This window comes from Melanerpes formicivorus, unplaced genomic scaffold, assembly GCF_026170545.1.
Source record: "Melanerpes formicivorus ecotype bairdi unplaced genomic scaffold, bMelFor1.0.p_v2 SCAF_77, whole genome shotgun sequence".
In the NCBI taxonomy this organism is placed as follows: Eukaryota; Metazoa; Chordata; class Aves; order Piciformes; family Picidae; genus Melanerpes; species Melanerpes formicivorus.
Window position 1 is genome coordinate 2,274,454 of NW_027142429.1, and position 21,849 is coordinate 2,296,302.

General features: G+C 55.7%; 1 protein-coding gene across 1 annotated transcript in view; it reads left to right on the plus strand.

Moving 5' to 3' along the window:
* The window catches only part of PNPLA7 (patatin like phospholipase domain containing 7), a 165,306-nt gene that overhangs the window by 61,707 nt on the left and 81,750 nt on the right, over window positions 1-21,849 (plus strand). Inside the window, 3 exon segments of the mRNA XM_068164175.1 lie at window positions 3,569-3,700; window positions 5,938-6,061; window positions 20,885-20,998. Of these exon segments, the coding sequence (XP_068020276.1) occupies window positions 3,569-3,700; window positions 5,938-6,061; window positions 20,885-20,998 (370 nt within the window).

Sequence of the window (21,849 nt, forward strand, 5' to 3'; positions counted from 1 at the left end):
CTGTGCTCTGCTGAGACCTCCCTGCAGTGCTGGGGCAGCTCTGGAGCCCTCAGCACAGCACAGCCAGGGACCTGCTGGAGCAGGGCCAGAGGAGGCCACAGCAGTGCTGGCAGGGCTGGAAGCCCTCTGCTGTGAGGCCAGGCTGAGAGAGTTGGGGTTGTGCAGCCTGGAGGGGAGAAGGCTGCAGGGAGAGCTTAGAGCAGCTTCCAGCATTTGCAAGGGACCTACAGAGGAGCTGGAGAGGGAGTTTTTGCAGAGGCTTGGAGGGGCAGGAGAAGGAGTGATGGCTTCAACCTGGAAGCAGCTGGGTTGGGATTAGACATTAGAAATGCTTCAGAGTGAGGGTGGTGAGGCCCTGGCACAGGGTACCCAGAGGTCACAGAATCAATAAGGTTGGAAAAGACCTCAAGGATCATCAAGTCCAACCTGTCACCCAACACTTCCTGACTACAATGAGATGTTTGGGAAGCTCTAAGCCTGACGGTGTTCCAGGCCAGGCTGGCTGAGGCCCTGAGCAAGCTGGGCTAGTGAGAGGTGTCCCTGCCCGTGGCAGAGACTTGGAACTGGCTGAGCTTTGAAGTCCCTTCCAAACCAAACCCTTCTGTGGCTCCCTGAGTTTTCCCAGGGGTGTGCCAAACAGAAGAGCTAAGACAAAACTGCTCAGCTGAGAGGGGCACAACCTGGCTGCTCATGGGGACAGGCAGTCTGCTGCCCTCTTGCTGTGCTTTGGGTGGGCTTTGACCTTCTCTGCTCATGCCCTTGTGGAAGCTCTGCAGCACTGAGTGGAATAGCAGAGCTCCAGATGGAAGGCAAAGCAGCCTGGTGGTAGTGTACATGGTGAATGCATTAAGTATGAAGATACATGTCTTGAGGGAGGAAAAAGGAGTAAATGGCTTTTATTGATCACAGCAGACAGCCTGTGTGGGAGGACACTTTGGGGGCTAAATAAGCAAGGAGAGTAAAAACAAGGAACTGAACCAGCCTGGAGTTTTCAGGGGGATTTATTCAACTTCATTGTGCAGCTAGGAAGGGGCTTGGGGCTGGGTGGCTCCTGAGTGTTGAGGCACTGGGGTTGTCTGTTCAGTTGTGCTGCTGCTGGAGTCCACAGCCTCCCTGGGCAGCCTGTGCCAGAGTCTCCCCCCTCAACTCTCAAGGATTTCTTCCTCCTCTCCACTCTCAGTCTCCCCTCTCCCAGCTCAAAGCCATTGTTCCTCAGCCTGGCACTCCCAGACCTAGTCCAAAGTCCCTCCCCAGCTCTCCTGGAGCCCTTCAGGTACTGGAAAGTTGCTCTAAGGTATTCCTGGAGCCTTCTCTTCTCCAGGCTGAACAGCCCCAACTCTCCCAGCCTGGCCCCACAGGGGAGGGTCTCCAGCCTCTGATCATCTCTGTGGTCTGTTCTGTGCCCTCTCCAACAGTTCTCTTATTCTCAGGGTGCCAGAGCTGCCCCAGGACTGCAGGTGGGGTCTGAGCAGAGCAGAGGGGCAGAATCCCCTCCCTGTGCTGCTGCTCTCCCTGCTCTGGCTGCAGCTCAGCACTCAGCTGGCTCTGGCCTGCCAGGGACCACTGCTGGCTCCTGGGGAGTTTGTCACCAACTGACACCCCCAAGGCCTTCTCCTCCAGACTGCTCTCCAGCCCTTCTCTGCCCAGCCTGGATTTGTGTTTGGGGTTGCCCAGACCCAGGTGCAGGACCTTGCACTTGGCCATGGAGCTGAGCTTTGGAATTCAAGAGAATGTCTCCTTTCCTTTGTTTGTGTGCCTGTGGGACAGCTCCTTCTCTCTCCCTGTGCTCCTCACACCCCAGGTCTGCATGCACCCATCTGCTCCTTTCTGAGCTGTGCTGCCTCTTGTGAAGTTACTCTGCTCCTAGCACTCTGCCATCAATTGCTCTTGCTGCTGGGCAGGCACAGAGGGGCTGAGACATCCTCAGAGGTGCACCAGCTGGAGCTGTGTGTGCTCAGCTGGCTCCTGGGGAGCAGAGCTTCAGTAAGAGTTGGAGTGCTTGCTCAGGGAGTGGCAGGAGGAGCTTTGATGAGAAACAAGGCAGTGGTGAGCAGTTCCCAGCTGGCTGTGAGAGCCATTTCATAGCATTCATAGAATCAGTAAGGTTGGAAAAGACCTCAGAGATCATCCAGTCCAACCTATCACCCAACACCATCTGATCAACTCAACCATGGCTCCAAGTGCCTCATCCATCCCCTCTTGAACACCTCCAGGGATGGGGACTCCACCACCTCCCTGGGCAGCACATTCCCATGGCCAATCTCTCTTGCTGGGAAGAACTTTTCTAAGAGCAAGTCTAAACCTCCCCTGGCACAGCTTGAGACTGTGTCCTCTTGCTCTCCAGACCAGATTCAGCAAGTCATTCAGTTCAGCAAGGAGCTGTGCAGGGCAGTCTGGCTGCACACAGGGGCCAGCCCAGCATTCTGTGGACAGTGCACAGAAATGGAGGCTCAGGGGGAAGACCTTCTGGTTCTCTACAACTCCCTGAAAGGAGGTTGTAGAGGAGTGGGTTTTGGTCTCTTCTCACTAGTCACAACTGAAAGGACAAGAGGAAATGGCAGCAAGTTACACCAGGAGAGGTTTAGGTTAGACATTAGGAAAAACTTCTGTACTGAAAGGGTTCCCAAAGCCAGGAACAGGCTGTCTGTGGAAGAGATCAATTTGCTGTCCTTAGATGTATTTAAAAGCCATCTAGATAGGATATGGTGTAGTAGTGGCCCTGGTAGAGTGAGATAATGGCTGGACTTGATGATCTTAAGAGGTCTTTTCCAACCATGGTGATTCTGTGAAAAAGGGAACCAAAGCACAGCGTAAGGGTGGGGCTGTGGCTCTTGTTCTGTTTGCCTGGGAGAAGAGACCAACCCCCACCAGGCTACAACCTCCCTGCAGGGAGCTGGAGAGAGCAATGAGGTCTCCCCTGAGCCTCCTCTTCTCCAGGCTAAGCAACCCCAGCTCCATCAGCCTCTCCTCCGGGGGTTTTTCTGGAGCCTCCTCCCTCAGAAGGGAGGAATTTGGGGTTGCTGGTCTTGCCCATTCAGCAGAGAGGATATTAGGCAGGGTGGATCTTGTCTGTGACCTTGTTTTCTGAGCTCATTAGTCTCTAATCAGGGTAGCAGCAGCTCAGAAAAGCAGGGCTGCAAGGGCTGCTTGGAGCTCATCCACTCTCTCTGCATGCCCAAGGCAGCATCAGGTAGTGCTAAGTCATTTTGTGGTAGGTGTTTGCCTAAGCTGTTCCTAAAGATCCCTGATGAGGAGGACTTCACAGCTCTGTGTGCAATCTATTCCCTCACTGAAGTGGTCTTAGACAGGGAGAAAAATCTTTGCAACCCCAGCTCCCTCAGCCTCTCCTCCCAGGGCTGTGCTCCAGACCCCTCCCCAGCCTCCTTGCCCTTCTCTGGACACCTTCCAGCAACTCAACATCTTTAGCAGGGTTGTGATGGAGGAACCTGTCTGTGGGTCTGTGCCAGCTTCTGAGTTAGTGTCCTGTGCATCTGCCCAGCTGCCCTGGGCTGCTGTGCCTGGTCCTGCTGTGGGGCAGACCCCTGACCAGCTCTGTTTCTCCCTGCAGGATAATGCGGGAGCAGCCCAGCGTGGTGCTCGGCGTGGCCCACACCGTGGTCAAGAGGATGTCTCCCTTTGTCAGGCAGATTGACTTTGCCCTGGACTGGATGGAGGTGGAGGCTGGAAGAGCTGTTTACAGGTGAGGTGTGGACAGAGTTGTGCTGCCTGGTGGAGGGAAGCTGCCAGAGCTAAGGAGCTGTGATCCCTGGTGACACTGACAATGAAAATCTCCTTGGACTCCAGTACCTGAAGGGCTCCAGGAGAGCTGGGGAGGGACTTTGAGCAAAGGCTGGGAGTGCCAGGCTGAGGAACAATGGCTTTGAGCTGGGAGAGAGGAGACTGAGAGTGGAGAGGAGGAAGAAATTGTTGAGAGTGAGGCTGGGGAGACTCTGGCACAGGTTGCCCAGGGGGGTTGTGGCTGCCCCCTCCCTGAAGGCCAGGCTGGATGAGGCCTTGAGCAAGCTGGGCTGGGGGGGCGGTGTCCCTGCCCATGGCAGGGGGTAGGAGCTGGATGATCTTGAAGGTCCCTTCCAAGCCAAACCATTCTGGGATTCTAAATGTCTTCTAAATCATCCTTCTAAATCAGGCTGGGGTCAGAGTGGCTGAGAGCAGCCAGGCAGAGAGGGACCTGGGGGTAGTGGTTGATGGCAGCTGAACATGAGCCAGCAGTGTGCCCAGGGGGGCCAAGGAGGTCAAGGGCATCCTGGCGTGGATCAAGAATAGTGTGGCCAGCAGGAGCAGGGAAGTCCTTGTGCCCTGTGCTTAGCACTGCTTAGGCCACACCTTGAGTCCTGTGTCCAGTTCTGGGCTCCTCAGTTCCAGAAGGACATTGAGAGACTTGATGGTGTCCAGAGAAGGGCAAGAAAGCTGGGGAGGGGTCTGGAGCACAGCCCTGTGAGGAGAGGCTGAGGGAGCTGGGGTTGCTTAGCCTGGAGAAGAGGAGGCTCAGGGGAGACCTTCTTGCTCTCTCCAACTCCCTGCAGGGAGGTTGTAGCCAGGTGGGGGTTGGTCTCTTCTCCCAGGCAAGTAGCACCAGAACAAGAGGACACAGTCTCAAGCTGTGCCAGGAGAGGTTTAGGCTGGAGGTGAGGAAGAAATTCTTCCCAGCAAGAGAGATTGGCCATGGGAATGTGCTGCCCAGGGAGGTGGTGGAGTCCCCATCCCTGGAGGTGTTTAGGAAGAGCCTGGCTGAGGCCCTTGGTGCCATGGTTGAGTTGCTCAGATGGTGCTGGGTGAGAGGTTGGCCTGGATGATCTCTGAGGTCCATTCCATTCCATTCTACCCTATCCTGTGTTTCAGCCATTCCACCAGGGTGATGTTTGCTGGGTTTCAGGTTATTTTCTCCCTTCAGCATTGCTTCAGCTTGCTTCCAGTTGTTATTAAAATTGTTCCCTGCTGTTCCTCATCCTTTGTGTCCTCAGCAAGCTTTTAAAGTGCTGTGATGGATGAGGGCATAGACAGTTGGATTGCTGGTGGGAGTTTCTGCATGGACATCCTCTGCTCAAAGAGCTTTTCAGCCTTGCCAAAATGAACACCACCACTCCAAGGTGGTTCAGCTGAGCTGATTTAGTAAAGTGAGAACAGGCACTGCCCTTAGTGTTTAAGAGGGAGGAACAGCTCCCTGCAGCAGTACAGGTGAGAGGGTGACCTGCTGGGAAGCAGCTCTGTGCAGAAGGACCTGGAAGTGCTGGCAGTGGACAAGTTCCCCATTAGCCTGAAATGTGCCCTTGGGGTCATCTGGGCTTCATTAAGAAGTGTGGCCAGCAGTCCAAGGGAGGTTCTCCTTTTGCTCTACTCTGCCCTGGTGAGGCCTCATCTGGAGTACTGCATCCAGTTCTGGAGAGACACAGAAAGCAGGAGGAGAAACTTCTCTGGTGTGCAGGCTGCCCAGAGAGGTTGTGGAGTCTCCTTCTCTGGAGAGCTTTCAACCTCTCCTGGCCATTGTGCTGCTGGGCAGGCTGCTGTGGGTGCCCTGCTGGAGCAGGGGGGTTGGACTGGGTGAGCTCCAGAGGTCCCTTCCCACCTGCACCATGCTGGGGGTCTGGGATTCCTCTCCACATCCATACTGAGCTTGCAGTTCCCCCTGTAACCAGTACCAAGCCTGTTGTCTGTCCTAGAGTCTCCTGCAGCCTGGCCATTCGCTTCCAGAGCTGCCCTGGGCCAGCTGTGCCCAGCAGGGGCACTTCAACCCCAAGCACATCTCCAGCAGCTGCCTGTTCCCTGCCTGCTCTGCTCCTTCCCTTTGGCCGCTGGTTAAACGCTTCCCTATGTCCTCCAGCCAGGGAGGGTAGGCTGCTCCCTGCTTCAAAAGGCTCCAGCTGCGTGTGCTGAGCCCAGAGGGCTGACTGAGCTGTTGCTGGCTTGTTCTCCCTGCAGGCAAGGGGACAAGTCAGACTGCACCTACATCGTGCTGAACGGGCGGCTGCGCTCCGTCATCCGCATGGAGGACGGCAAGAAGCACCTGACCGGGGAGTACGGCCGCGGCGACCTCATCGGAGTGGTGAGAGGCACAGCCCGGGGGCAGCTGCTTGCCTCAGACACTGCTGCTGACTCCACACTGAACAGCATTCTGCTCTAGTTGTTAATCTGAGTGCTCTTCCTTGGGGATCAACAGGCCCTGGCAGCCCGGCAGGCAGCTGTGAGCTGAGCTGCAGCCAGAGCAGGGAGAGCAGCAGCACAGGGAGGGGATTCTGCCCCTCTGCTCTGCTCTGCTCAGACCCCACCTGCAGCACTGCCTCCAGCTCTGGGGCCCCCAGCACAAGAAGGACCTGGAGCTGCTGGAGAGGCTCCAGAGGAGGCCACAGAGATGATCAGAGGGCTGCAGAACCTCCCCTGTGCGGCCAGGCTGGGAGAGTTGGGGCTGTGCAGCCTGGAGAAGAGAAGGCTCCAGGGAGACCTCAGAGCAGCCTCCCAGTAGCTGCAGGGCTCCAGGAGAGCTGGGGAGGGACTTTGGACAAGGGCTGGGAGTGCCAGGCTGAGGAACAATGGCTTTGAGCTGGGAGAGGAGAGACTGAGAGTGGAGAGGAGGAAGAAATCCTTGATAGTGAGGGTGGGGAGACTCTGGCACAGGTTGCCCAGGGAGGCTGTGGCTGCCTCCTGCCTGGGGGTGTTGAAGGCCAGGCTGGATGAGGCCTTGAGCAAGCTGGGCTGGTGGGAGGTGTCTCTGCCCATGGCAGGGGGGTTGGAACTGGCTGATCTTTGAGGTCCCTTCCAACCCAACCCATCCTGTGATTAGCTAAGGGCTTTCAGAAGGTGAAGAGATGCAAAATGCCATTTAAAGGGAATCTGTGTAGAACAAGGCATGGATGGGAATGTTGGACTTGGTTTAAAAAGAAAGAGAAGGAACAAAACCAAGTCACAACCAGCCCCAAAAAGCCCTTCCCCTGGCTTTTTTGTGATGTGGGTTGCTTGCTTTCCTGGTGGGAAGAGTGCAGCCTCTTAGCAGAGCTCAGGAATCCCTCAAGGGTGAGCTGGGTGTCCTAGAAAGGTTCAGTCTGGCTGGGACCCCCTGGAAGTGTCTGGCCCAAACTCCCCTGAGTTTGCAGAGCTGCCTTCCAAGCTGCCTCAGGTGGTTGAGGGAGTGTGTGGTTATTAAAAGCTATTACAGCAGCTCTCAGTTTGCAGCTCGTGGTATTTACCCACATGGGATTGCTCTGCTCTGTTTGTTTTTTGTGGCTCAGACCTAGTTAGCAGCTGACAGAGAGGAGTCCTGCACTATAAATATGCATTGGCTTCCTTGGGTTCTTGTGGTTAAAATTAGAAGGCTTCTGAAGTTTCTGAGGTTGTTGTCCCAGCCCTCTTCTGCTTTCTGAGCTGAAAAATAACATTTCCTGTGGAATCTGTTTATAGCCAGAATTTGCAGCCCTCTGGATGAAGCAAGCTCCACAGTTGGTAGCAGTACTAGGGGAAGAAAGTCTTGTTCATGGAGATCAAGAGAATAGAATTCACCAGGATGGAAAAGAGCTTTGAGATCATCCAGTCCAACCTCTCACCCAGCACCATCTGATCAACTAAACCATGGCACCAAGGGCCTCAGCCAGGCTCTTCCTAAACACCTCCAGGGATGGAGACTCCACCACCTCCCTGGGCAGCACATTCCCATGGCCAATCTCTCTTGCTGGGAAGAAATTTCTCCTCACCTCCAGCCTGAACCTCCCCTGGCACAGCTTGAGACTGTGTCCTCTTGTTCTGGTGCTGGGTGCCTGGGAGAAGAGACCAACCCCCACCTGGCTCCAACCTCCCTTCAGGGAGTTGCAGAGCGCAAGAAGGTCTCCCCTGAGCCTCCTCTTCTCCAGGCTAAGCAACCCCAGCTCCCTCAGCCTCTCCTCACAGGGCTGTGCTCCAGACCAGCTGGGGGTGATGGTTGATAGCAGCTGAACATGAGCCAGCAGAGTGGCCAGGTGGCCAAGAAGGCCAAGGGCATCCTGGCCTGCATCAGGAACAGTGTGGCCAGCAGGAGCAGGGAAGTCCTTGTGCCCTGTGCTCAGCACTGCTCAGGCCACCCCTTGAGTCCTGTGTCCAGTTCTGGGTTCCTCAGTTCAAGAAGGACATTGAGAGACTTGAAGGTGTCCAGAGAAGGGCAAGAAAGGTGGGGAGGGGTCTGGAGCACAGCCCTGTGAGGAGAGGCTGAGGGAGCTGGGGTTGCTTAGCCTGGAGAAGAGGAGGCTCAGGGGAGACCTTCTTGCTCTCAAGGGCCAAGGGGCAATGGTTTGAAACTGGAGCAGGGCAGAGTTAGGTTGGACATCAGGAGGAAGTTCTGCAGTGAGGGTGGGGAGGCACTGGAACAGGCTGCCCAGGGAGGTGGTTGAGGCTCTGTCTCTGGACACATTCAGGATCAGCCTTCTGTGGCCCTGGGCAGTCTGATCTCGTTGGAAGTGCCCCTGCTGCCTGCAGGGAGGTTGGACAAGATGCCCTTTGAGGCTCCCTTCCAGCCTGATGCAATCTGTGAACCTGTCACTGGTGGCTGCAGCACATCCATAGAGTTACCCCTGGGCAGCATTAGCTCCCCAGGGTCAGTGCTGCTGTGAGGGGCAGTGCAGCCCACGGTCCAGACTCTGCCTCCCTGCCTGAGCTCTAGTGCCAGTTTCGGTGCAAGCAGCGTTTTGTGTTGCCTTAACTGCTTGTGGTGTGGAGAACCTTAGAAGAGAATCATGCAGTGCTTTGGGTGGGAAGGGACCTTTCAAGGTCATCTCCAATCCAGCTGCACTCAGCAAGGACACAGAATCACAGAATGCTTTGGGTGGGAAGGGACCTTTCAAGGTCATCTTGCTTGATGGCCACACCCAAAGAGTGGCTGTCCATGGCTCCATGGCCCAGTGGAGGCCAGGGACAAGCAGAGTCCCTCAGGGATCAGTCCTGGGACCAGGCTTGTTCAACATCTCTGTGTGTGCCATGGACAGTGGCACTGAGTGCACCCTCAGCAGGTTTGCTGCTGACACCAAGCTGTGTGGTGCAGCAGACAGCTGGAGGGAAGGGATCCATCCAGAGGGAGCTGGACAGGCTGGAGAGGTGGGCACAAGCCAACCTCAGGAGGTTCAACAAGACCAAGGGCAGGGTCCTGCAGCTGGGTGGAGGCAATCCCAGGCACAAATGCAGGCTGGGCAGGGACTGGCTGGAAAGCAGCCCTGAGGAGAGAGCCTTGGGGGTGCTGGGGGAGGAGAAGCTCAGCAGGAGCTCTCAGTGTGCACTTGCAGCCCAGAAAGCCAACCAGAGCCTGGGCTGCAGCAGGAGAAGTGTGGCCAGCAGGGCAAGGGAGGTGATCCTCCCCCTCTGCTCAGCTCTGGGGAGACCCCACCTGGAGTCCTGCCTCCAGTTCTGGAGCCCCTATGACAAGAGGGATCTGGAGGTGCTGGAAGGTGTCCAGAGCAGGGCCAGGAGGATGATCAGAGGGCTGGAGCACCTCTGCTGTGAGGACAGACTGAAGGAGTTGGGGCTGTTCAGTCTGGAGAAGAGAAGGCTCTGAGGTGACCTCATTGTGGCCTTCCAGGATCTGAAGGGGGCTCCAGGAAGGCTGGGGAGGGACTGCTCAGGATCTCAGGCAGTGATAGGACTAGGGGGAATGGAATGAAGCTGGAGGTGGGGAGATTGAGGCTGGAGGGGAGGAGGAAGTTCTTCCCCATGAGAGTGGTGAAGCCCTGGAATGGGTTGTGCAGGGAGGTGGTTGGGGCCCTGTCCCTGGAGGTGTTTAAGGCCAGGCTGGATGAGGCTGTGGCCAGGCTGATCTAGTGTGGGGTGTCCCTGCCCATGGCAGGGGGGTTGGAACTGGCTGATCCTTGTGGTCCCTTCCAACCCTGACTGATACTGTGATACTATGAGCTTCAATCCAGCTGCACTCAGCAGGGACACAGAATCACAGAATGCTTTGGGTTGGAAGGGACCTTTCAAGATCATTTTGTCCAATCCCACTGCAGGGACACAGAATGCTGTGGGTTGGAAGGGGGCTGTCAAGATCCTCCTGCCCAACACCTGTGCTCTCAGCAGGGACACAGAATCACAGCCTGGCAGGGGCTGGAAGGCACCTCCAGAGATCATCCAGTCCAACTTCCCTGCCCAGGGCAGGTCACCCAGGGACATGTCCATGTTCAGGTTGCTCAGAGCCTGTCCAGCCTGCTGTGGGATGGTCCCAGGGATGGGACTGAGGGTGGGTTGTGGTGGTGCTGGTGGTGTTTGCTGTTATCAGTGTTACCTGGTTGGTGAGCCCCTAGGCATGGATACCCAGGGAGCTTCTGTCTGCAGCAGAAGTCACATGGCTGGATCTGTGTTATGACATGAATCATTTGGAAGACTTCTGTGACTCCATGGGTGCCATCTACTCCTTGCAGCCCACAGCTCCCAGGCCCACTGAGTCATGCTGCCATTTGTTGAACGCAGCTCCGTGCTCTGGGTGCCTTCTGCAAGCACGGGGGAGGATGTGTGAAGCCTGCCAGGATTCCTGGAGCTGCTCTCCACAGAGGCCAGCAGAGAAATGACATTTTTTCCTTTTAAAAGCATTTGTTTAGCCCCTTCTGCAGGATCATTTAGTCCATCATCAGTAAATGTGCAGATGACACCAAGCTAGGGGCAGGAGTTGATCTGCTGGAGGGTAGAGAGGCTCTGCAGAGGGACCTGGACAGGCTGGACAGATGGGCAGAGGCCAAGGGCAGGAGATTGAACACATCCAAGTGCCAGGGGCTGCACATTGGCCACAGCAACCCCAGGCAGTGCTACAGGCTGGGGTCAGAGTGGCTGAGAGCAGCCAGGCAGAGAGGGACCTGGGGGTGCTGGTTGATGGTAGGCTGAACATGAGCCAGCAGTGTGCCCAGGGGGCCAAGAAGGCCAAGGGCATCCTGGCCTGCATCAGGAAGAGTGTGGCCAGCAGGAGCAGGGAAGTCCTTGTGCCCTGTGCTCAGCAATGCTTAGGCCACACCTTGAGTCTTGTGTCCAGTTCTGGGCTCCTCAGTTTAAGAAGGACATTGAGAGACTTGAAGGTGTCCAGAGAAGGGCAAGAAAGCTGGGGAGGGGTCTGGAGCACAGCCCTGTGAGGAGAGGCTGAGGGAGCTGGGGTTGCTTAGCCTGGAGAAGAGGAGGCTCAGGGGAGACCTTCTTGCTCTCTCCAACTCCCTGCAGGGAGGTTGTAGCCAGGTGGGGGTTGGGCTCTTCTCCCAGGCAAGCAGCACCAGAACAAGAGGACACAGTCTCAAGCTGTGCCAGGGGAGGTTTAGGCTGGAGGTGAGGAGGAAGTTTTACTTAGAGAGAGTGATTGGCCATTGGAATGTGCTGCCCAGGGAGGTGGTGGAGTCTTTGTCTTCCTGTGTGAGCTGCCCTGGGTGCTCCTGCTCTGGCTGAGCTTTGGAGATCCCTTCCAGCCCCTAGCCCTTTGTGATTATTGCCCAGCACCCAGGCACTCTGGGGCAGCAGAAGGGCATTGGTGCACTTGCAGTTTGTGCTGATGCAGGGCAGCATGGGGGACAGATTGCAGAGAGGGAGCTCACCTGTCAGGGCTGCTGCTCTCCAGTTCTGCTGCAGAACAAATCCCATTTTATGCTCTGGAAATAGCAGAGATGTTAAATGTTTTGGATGTGGAGCTGTTAGCTAATTAGCACAGTTTAATGGGCACAGCTTCCCCCCCCCCCAAATGATGAAACCCAAGAGGAATCTATAAATGGCTTCTGATTTCCATAGGGGATTGGGACATTGTCCTTTGGAGATGTAACCCTGACTGCTAGGAATCCTTAATTGCTGAGGAACCCTCAAAGGGAACACCAGGATCAGGATTACACTTGTCAGGCTCTTGTTCTCTGTCAGGATTCCTGTGATCATCCTCCTCTGGCTTGTGCAGTAGCAAAGCCAGGGAGTGTCTTTGGGTCCCTGGAGAATAGAATAGAGCAGAACAGAATAGGCCAGGCCAGAAGAGACCTTCGAGATCATCCAGTCCAACCTCTCACCCAGCACCATCTGAGCAACTAAACCATGGCACCAAGAGCCTCATCCAGGCTCCTCCTAAACACCTCCAGGGATGGGGACTCCACCATCTCCCTGGGCAGCACATTCCCATGGCCAATCTCTCTTGCTGGGAAGAATTTCTTCCTCACCTCCAGCCTAAACCTCCCCTGGCACAGCTTGAGACTGTGGCCTCTTGTTCTGGTGCTGCTTGCCTGGGAGAAGAGACCAACCCCCACCTGGCTACAACCTCCCTGCAGGGAGTTGGAGAGAGCAATGAGGTCTCCCCTGAGCCTCCTCTTCTGCAGGCTAAGCAACCCCAGCTCCCTCAGCCTCTCCTCACAGGGCTGTGCTCCAGACCCCTCCCCAGCTTTCTTGCCCTTCTCTGGACACCTTCAAGCCTCTCAATGTCCTTCTTAAACTGAGGGGCCCAGAACTGGACACAGGACTCCAGGTGTGGCCTCAGCAGTGCTGAGCACAGGGCACAAGGACTTCCCTGCTCCTGCTGGCTACACTCTGCCTGATGCAGGCCAGGATGCCCTTGGCCTTCTTGGCCACCTGGGCACACTGCTGGCTCATGTTCAGCCTTCCATCAACCAGCACCCCCAGGTCCCTCTCTGCCTGGCTGCTCTCAGCCACTCTGCCCCCAGCCTGTAGCACTGCCTGGGGTTGCTGTGGCCAAAGTGCAGCACCTGGCACTTGAGGCCCAAGCTCACCATGGCCAAGTTCCACTCAGTGCTGGTTCCCTTTGTCCATGTTTACACCTGCCTTTTTCCTTTCCCCACTCACTTCATGGAATGTTTTCAGACCATGAGTGCTTAATTTGCTAAAGCTTTAAGCTGGTAAGAAAATACCCCAGGTAATTCATGTTTGTGGTGCTTCAGCCACCCTCTGTGCCACAGCCCTTAGCTGTGCAAGTGAGACTCTGGCACAGGCTGCCCAGGGAGGCTGTGGCTGCCTCCTGCCTGGAGGTGTTGAAGGCCAGGCTGGCTGAGGCCTTGAACAAGCTGGGCTGGTGGGAGGTGTCCCTGCCCATGGCAGGGGGCTGGAACTGGATGAGCTTTGAGGTCCCTTCCAACCCAAAGCATTCTGTGAATCTGTGGTATGAATGAGTTAGAGTCAGGGGAGGTCCAAGGACAGAGCTGGAAGGCATGGCTCTGGAAGGAATTCTCTTTCCATTCTTCCAGTGCCTGTCTTGGTAGCACAGTAGCAAAAGAAGGGACCTCAAAGATCATCCTGTTCCAAGCCCCTGCCATGGCCAAAGACACCAGCCCAGGGTGCTCAAGGCCTCATCCAGCCTGGCCTTCAACACCTCCAGGCAGGAGGCAGCCACAGCCTCCCTGGGCAGCCTGTGCCAGAGTCTCCCCAGCCTCACCCACAACAATCTCTTCCTCCTCTCCACTCTCAGTCTCCCCTCTCCCAGCTCAAAGCCATTGTTCCTCATCCTGGCACTCCCAGCCCTTGGCCAAAGTCCCTCCCCAGCTCTCCTGGAGCCCTTCAGGTCCTGGAAGGCTGCTCTGAGGTCTCCCTGGAGCCTTCTCCTGTGCAGCTTGAGCAGCCCCAGCTCTCCCAGCCTGTCCCACAGGGCAGAGCTGGCTGTTGCTGAGTTCCAGCCAGGTTTGGTGTAATGATGTGAAGCTGAGTCAAAGGCAATCAGATCTTGTGCCTTGTTGGGAAGTATTTGAGCAGGTCATCATGCTCTGTTCTCTCTGCCTCCATTGTTGAAATGCAGGCCTGATTTCAGCCCAGAGGAGCCTGCTCTGTGCCTGTCTGTGCTGCTGCAGGTGCAGATACTCTTCAGAAAGCCTGGAGGGTTTGGAGTGTTCTGTGGGGGGACTTCAAATAGCTTTTGGGTGATGTTTTTGGTGGTGTTTGGGCTGTAATGCTGGATTAGGGCATCTACAGGGGGGCTTGGGAAGGATGGGCCTGTGGGGATAGGAGGAGGGGCAGTGGTGTGAAACTGGGGCAGGGCAGAGTTAGGTTGGACATCAGAATGGAGTCCTGCAGTCAGGGTGGGGAGACACTGGAACAGGTTGCCCAGGGAGCCATCCAAGCTCAGACTTGCTGTGGCCCTGGGCAACCTGCTGTAGGTGGAGATGTCCCTGCTGCCTGCAGGGGGGTTGGACAAGATGCCCTTTGAGGCTCCCTTCCAACCCAGTGCAGTCTGTGTCTCTGTAAAACCTGTGTGCAGCTTCCCAGCTGTTCCATAGCCAGATGTGCACAAGGAGTGAAACTTGAAGCCAGGAGGCAGGGCTGGCACCAGTTGCCTTCCTGTGTGTCCCTTCAGCTGTACTCTTCCCCTTTTCAGGTCTTCAATGCCATTCCCTGCTGGGAGAGGACTGTCCCTGCACTGCTGCAAAGTGCAGGCTCAGTGCTCTCAGGAGAGCCTGAGTCCCTCTGCCTGCATTGCAAAAGGGTTAAGAATGAACTAATGAGCTCAGCCTTATTTAATCCTGGCATCTATTTATCCACACAGACACAGAGCTATCCACCTGGGGGGGTGTGTGTGTGTGTCTGGAAGGCTCTTGTGTGTTTTGAGACATGGAGAACTAAGAGACAGGAGGTTTGGATTCTTGCTTCCTGCACAGCACAAGTGCTGGGTGTCCTCAGTCACTGGGTTAGCTTGGCACAGGAAGACTGCAGGAGGTGGTTGTTAGAACAGCTTTGAAGGGTACATGGTGTACCATGCTCATCCCCTGGCACTGCTCCCACAAACAGCAGTGATTTGCAGCTTGTCTGCTTGCTCTTCCCACTCATTCACTGCTTCCAGTGTCTCCTCCTTTGTCCTTTGCTGATACAAACAAGTGCACGTTTCAGACCCTCCTGGGGGAAACACCTCTCAGGTCAGCAGCCTCCACTGCTTCAGGAGCTGGAGGAGGGTCTGAGGGCAGCTTGTTTAAACCAGAAGAGCCAAAATCATTGCTTGTGTTGTTGACTGCCCTTCATGGAGCACTGGTGCTGTCACATCCCTGCCTTCAGCTGCAGCAGCACCTCCTGTCCTCTATGGGAAGGCTGCAGAGAGACTGCTCCCAAAGGCCTGCAGGGACAGGACCTGGGCCAATGGCTTCAAACTAGAGTAGGGCAGGTTTAGATTAGAGAGAAGCTCTTCACTATGAGCATAGTTCCTCCACTGTGAGGGTGGTGGAACACTGGAAGAGGTTGCCCAGGGAGGTGGTTGGGAACCCTATCACAGTATCACCAAGGCTGGAAGAGACTTCGAGGATCATTGAGTCCAACCTGGCACCACAGACCTCATGACTAGACCATGGCACCAAGTGCCACATCCAGTCCCCTCTTGAACACTTCCAGGGATGGGGACTCCACCACCTCCCTGGGCAGCACATTCCAATGACCAATGACTTGGTGAAGAACTTTCTCCTCACCTCCAGCCTAAACCTCCCCTGGCACAGCTTCAGACTGTGTCCTCTTGTTCTGGGGCTGGGTGCCTGGGAGAAGAGACCAACCCCCACCTGGCTACAACCTCCCTGCAGGGAGTTGCAGAGAGCAAGAAGGTCTCCCCCGAGCCTTCTCTTCTGCAGGCTAAGCAACCCCAGCTCCCTCAGCCTCTCCTCACAGGGCTGTGCTCCAGACCCCTCCCCAGCTTTCTTGCCCTTCTCTGGACACCTTCCAGCAGCTCAACATCTTTCCTAGACTGAGGAGCCCAGAACTGGACACAGGACTCAAGGTGTGGCCTCAGCAGTGCTGAGCACAGGGCACAAGGACTTCCCTGCTCCTGCTGGCCACACTCTTCCTAATGCACGCCAGGATGCCCTTGGCCTTCTTGGCCCCCTGGGCACACTGCTGGCTCATGTTTAGGCAGCTGTCAGTCAGCACCCCCAGGTCCCTCTCTGCCTGGCTGCTCTCATCCACTCTGACCCCAGCCTGTAGCTCTGCCTGGGGTTGCTGTGACCAAAGTGCAGCACTCAGCACTTGGAGTTGTTGAATGCCATCCTGTTGGCCTCTGCCCATCTGTCCAGCCTGGCAAGGTCCCTCTGCAGAGCCCTTCTGCCCTCTAACTGACCAACATCTGCTCCCAGCTTGCTGTCATCTGCAAACTTGCTGATGATGGACTCAATGCCCTCATCCAGATCATCAGTGAAGATGTTAAAGAGGATGTCCCTGGAGATATTCGACATGAGGCTCAACAAGGCTCTGAGCAACCTGATCTAGTTGGGGATGTCCCTGCTGACTGCAGGGAGGTTGGACTGGATGAGCTTTGGAGGTCCCTGCTGGCCCAGACCATTCTGATCCTGTGATTCTATTCCTTGTCTAGCAAAACCCTGCTGTGAGCATCCAGCTGTGGGTCTGGTTTGTGCCTGCACAGTGCCAGTGCTGGTGTGGGCCCTCCAGATGTGGCTGTGCTACCTGTGCAGCCTGCCCTGTTGCCTGCCCCTTTCCCTGAGCCTCCTGAGCCATCAGCAGATGTCAGTGTTGATATTTCATCTGCTGCCTCCGCGGTGCAGCTGCACTTCCCTGCAGGGCTGCATCTCATCCCTTCTCTGGCCTGTGCTGGGGCTTCCCCACAGCCTTTGGGGAAGTGCCTGGTGTGTTTTGGGGTGGATGTTGTGGAAGCAGAGAGCAAAGAGGAGGCAGTTTGGGCAGAGGGACCTCTGAGGTGTCTGTCTTCCAGGAGGGAGCTGGGGCCTGTGCCCCAGCAGCAGCACCACAGCCATGCTGGGAAGCGTCTGCCTGCAGAGCTGCACCCTGCACAGGACAGTCTGAGCCCCTCCACTGGTGCTGCTGCTGGAAGCTACACTCGTGCTGAAGGGAAGGAAACATCTCCTGGCTATGTTGATCTGTCTGTTAGCAGAGTTCTCACTTTGTCAGGTGTGGGGCTGCTCATGTTGAAGCCTGGCTGGACCTGACCCCTCTCCCTGGCACACAGCTGGGCTGCTGGGGCTTGCCAAGCCCCCTTGTGCAGTGCAAGCTTGCAGCCTACAAATACCAGGCTAGTTGGCAGGTGGTGATTGTGGCTTTCATGAAGGAGGATGTGGAAGATGGAAGAGTTTTAGCTGCATAATCCTGTGGCTGCCCCCTCCCTGGAGGTGTTGCAGGCCAGGCTGGATGAGGCCTTGAGCAAGCTGGGCTGGGGGGAGGTGTCCCTGCCCATGGCAGGGGTTGGCCCTGGAGGATCTTGAAGGCCCTTTCCAGCCTTAACCATTCCAGGTTCCTATGAATGAATTTGAGTAACAAATCACTAATGAGAGGATTGCAGCTGAGGTGGGAACATCCAGAGGGAAACTGATGGTGTGCAGTGTGTGGGTCCTGGCTCTTTTCCAGGCTGCAAGACCAGGGTGTGTTTGAATGGAAATATCAAAGCTAATGGCAAGGCTGCTGTGGGGAGCTGTAAGAGAGAATCTTACAGCATCCAATTTGCTGGCAATTGCATTCCAATTATCCCCTGCAATTCTGGGGTCACTGCCACTGCTGATGTGGCAAATGCCACTGGCTCTGGGGGCTGGAATGGCTGACTGTGAAGGAGGTTTCCTAAAGGTCTCCATCCTCCCCTCTGATCTGCCTGGGGAAGGAGTCAGGAAGACAAAGCCCCAGTTGGGAGGGGAGGAAGAGCAATCCCTGAGGCTTCCTTTTCCAGTTAAAATTTAATTCCCTTTTTTTAACAGACCTCATCTTTCCTGAGAGCCTGGCAAGGCCTTGGGAGCAGAGTGAATGTTATGCACTCATATATCACAGAAGGAGTGGAGAAAGATGCTAGAGAGCTGGAGAGCTTTTCTTTGCACACATTAAACTCAATTGGCTGCTGACTGGCTGAGGGGAAAGGTTTCCTTTAACAGTTGAAACTGATGAAGCTGCTTGAAGGGTAAGGAAGCTAAATTACAGAGCCTAAGCATGGCATAAGTAGCTGATGACAGGGCAGAGAGATAAACCTGATGTCATACAACCACTGGGGAGCCAGGAGAGGACCTGTGTCTGCATAAATGTAAGTGCAAAGAGTCATAGAGTCATGGAATGGGTTGGGTTGGAAGGGATCTTAAAGATCATCCACTTCCAACCCCCTGCCATGGGCCTCCCCCCAGCCCAGCTTGCTCAAGGCCTCTTCCAGCCTCGCCTTCAACACCTCCAGGCAGGAGGCAGCCACAGCCTCCCTGGGCAACCTGTGCCAGAGTCTCCCCAGCCTCACTGCAAAGAATTCCTTCCTCCTCTCCACTCTCAGTCTCCCCTCTCCCAGCTCAAAGCCATTGTTCCTCCTCCTGGCACTCCCAGCCCTTGTCACAAGTCCCTGCCCAGCTCTCCTGGAGACCTTCAGGTGCTGTATCACAGTCTCACAGTATCACCAAGGTTGGAAAAGACCTCAAAGATCATCAAGTCCAACCTGGCACCACAGACCTCATGACTAGATCATGGCACCAAGTGCCACATCCAATCTCCTCTTGAACACCTCCAGGGATGGGGACTCCACCACCTCCCTGGGCAGCACATCCCAATGGCCAATCTCTCTTTCTGGGAAGAACTTTCTCCTCACCTCCAGCCTAAACCTCCCCTGGCACAGCTTGAGACTGTGTCCTCTTGTTCTGGTGCTGGGTGCCTGGGAGAAGAGACCAACCCCCACCTGGCTCCAACCTCCCTGCAGGGAGCTGTAGAGAGCAAGGAGGTTTCCCTCAGACTCCTCCTCTCCAGCCTCAACACCCCCAGCTCCCTCAGCCCCTCCTCATAGCCCAGGTGCTCCAGGCCCTTCTCCAGCCTGGCTGCCCTGCTCTGGACAGGCTCCAGCCCCTGAATGTCCTTCCTGGAGTGAAGGCCCAGAGCTGAACACAGCACTCCAGGTGTGGCCAACCTCCTGTCCCTGCTGCCCACTCTGTTTCTGTTCCAAACCAGGATGCCATTGGCTTTCTTGGCCCCCTGGGCATGGAGAACTCAAGTTCAGTTGACTATCAACTGATATCCCCAAGTCCCTCTCCAAGGTCCCCAACTCCTCTGCTGTGAGGACAGGCTGAGAGTTGGGGTTAGTCAGCCTGGAGAGAAGGCTCCAGTGAGACCTCAGAGCAGCCTTCCAGCACCTGAAGGGGCTCCAGGAGAGCTGGGGAGGGACAAGGGCTGGGAGTGCCAGGATGAAGGACAATGGCTTTGAGCTGGAAGCATCTGGATTGAGATTAGGAAGAAGCTCTTCCCTGGGAGGCTGGTGCATTCTGTCCCACATTCTCTTGTTGTCATGGCACAGATACACATGAATATGCAAAAAGCCCCAAACCAGCTGGAAAACCAAGGCTCACTTCTGGCCAAACCCAGGAGCTGAGCTGCTGCTCAGCCTTGCCTTGAGCCTTTGGGAAGTGTTGGACTGTTTTACATTGTCAGTAGTCAGCTTCTGCAAGTCAGTCAGGGTAGCACAGAGGAAAGAAAAAGAGCAGCAGAGGTGTAAGGATTTCCTGTGCCTGAGGTGACTTCCCCACAATGAAAGATGCTGGGTGAAGAGCTGCAGCTGCTGCGCTCACAGAGAACCTTTCCTGCTTCTTCCTGAAGCCTCTAAAGCAGTTCTGCTCCATGCTCTGCAGCTGCCCCATGCAGGACAGCTTGCAAACCTCAAACACAACTTCCTCTCAGTCCTGCCTGGTGCTGTGTGTTCTGGTGCTGTGCAAGCCTGCAGCTGGCTCCTAGCAGAGTGTGTCCCAAGAGGTCTGGGTTCAAGGGCTGCCAGTTCTTGCTGTGGGTGGATTTGCCCTGAGGGCAGGCAGTGCTGCACTCCCAGCTGTGAGCACCAAGTGTGCCAGGCCTGTGCTTGGCACCTGTGCTGTTCCCTCTGTGGCTTGGACAGCAGCTCTCTGAGCTGGGTTAGGAACTGGCTGGAGGGCTGAGCCCAGAGAGTGGTGGTGAATGGTGCCACAGCCAGCTGGAGCCAGGCACCAGTGGTGTGCCCCAGGGATCAGTGCTGGGCCCCAGCCTGTTCAATATCTTCATTGATGATCTGGAGGAAGGGATTGAGTCCATCAGCAGTAAATGTGCAGATGACAGCAAGCTGGGGGCAGGAGTTGATCTGTTAGAGGGTTGGAGAGCTCTGCAGAGGGACCTGGACAGGCTGGGCAGATGGGCAGAGGCCAAGGGCAGGAGACTGAACACATCCAAGTGCCAGGTTCTGCACTTTGGCCACAGCAACCCCAGGCAGTGCTACAGGCTGGGGGCAGAGTGGCTGAGAGCAGCCAGGCAGAGAGGGACCTGGGGGTGGTGATGGACAGCAGCTGAACATGAGCCAGCAGTGTGCCCAGGGGGCCAAGAAGGCCAAGGGCATCCTGGCCTGCATCAGGAAGAGTGTGGCCAGCAGGAGCAGGGAAGTCCTTGTGCCCTGTGCTCAGCACTGCTTAGGCCACACCTTGAGTCCTGTGTCCAGTTCTGGGCTCCTCAGTTCAAGAAGGACATTGAGAGACTTGAAGGTGTCCAGAGAAGGGCAAGAAAGCTGGGGAGGGGTCTGGAGCACAGCCCTGTGAGGAGAGGCTGAGGGAGCTGGGGTTGCTTAGCCTGCAGAAGAGGAGGCTCAGGGGAGACCTTCTTGCTCTCTGCAACTCCCTGCAGGTAGGTTGTAGCCAGGTGGGGGTTGGTCTCTTCTCCCAGGCAAGCAGCACCAGAACAAGAGGACACAGTCTCAAGCTGTGCCAGGGGAGGTTTAGGCTGGAGGTGAGGAGAAAGTTCTTCCCAGCAAGAGAGATTGGCCATTGGGATGTGCTGCCCAGGGAGGTGGTGGAGTCCCCATCCCTGGAGGTGTTTAGGAAGAGCCTGGCTGAGGCCCTTGGTGCCATGGTTGAGTTGCTCAGATGGTGCTGGGTGACAGGTTGGCCTGGATGACCTCTGTGGTCTTTTCCAACCTGATTTATTCTATTCTCTTCTCTCCTGACCTCTGGGGTTTGCACCATGTTGTGTTGTGGCTTAGCTTTGACCTTTGGGCTGTCTGCTCTTGCAGGTGGAGGCCCTGACCCACCAGCCTCGAGCCACCACGGTGCACGCCGTCAGAGACTCCGAGCTGGCCAAGCTCCCCGAGGGAGCTCTGACATCCATCAAACGCAAATTCCCCCAGGTAAGAACTCCCAGAGGCTTTTCTGCCTGTCTCCTAAGGTGCCTGAGGAGCTCCAGCTCTTTGTTAGCACTGAGTCCTCTGGCTTTTTGCTGTGATTGATATGTCCAGAGGCAACATTTTGCTCTCTTTGTCCCCCTGCTCTGATCTCTAGCAGACTTCCAGCAGCTTCTCCTCCTCTCTCTGCTGATTAATGGTAGTTTGGTTTCTGGCAGGGCTCTTCCATGCACCTGGAAGAATGCTGCTGCTCAGGGCAGGGCATGCACGGTCAGCCAAGTGGAAATCACTCAGTGCTGTTGGTGGGAAGTGAAGGTTTGAGTCTCAGATCAATTCCAAGTGTAGTTACTCATCTGCCTTGCTCACTGAGGCTCAGACTGGGTTATGTGTGCTGAGGCCTTGGGCAACCAGATCAAGTGGAATGATCTCCCTGCCCATGGCAGGGGGCTTGGAGGAGATGACCTTTGAGCTGCCTCCCAGCCTAAGCCATTCTGTGATCCTTTCCTTGCTAGGGATTGATATCTGGGGGCTGGGTTTGCATTGCAGGCTGCCAGGGCTGGTGCCACAGCTGCCAGCTCCCTGTCCTGCAGGCTGGGATTGCTCCCTCTCAATCCTTCAGCTCATCCATCTGCTTTAATTCACTTGACATTCTGCCTCTTTCCTGCAAATCTGGAGACTGAGGGACTTGAAATCTAATTCCTTTGTCCCTAAGTGCATCAGAGGCATTTTACTGAGCACTAAATCATTGCCCTGCTCTCAAAGGCAATTCCTTAATGCAATTCTTAAAGGCAGTTCTCTGATTTTTTTTTGGTGAATTTCAAATGATTTCTGCTTTCTCTTTCTGCTTTTCTCTCAGC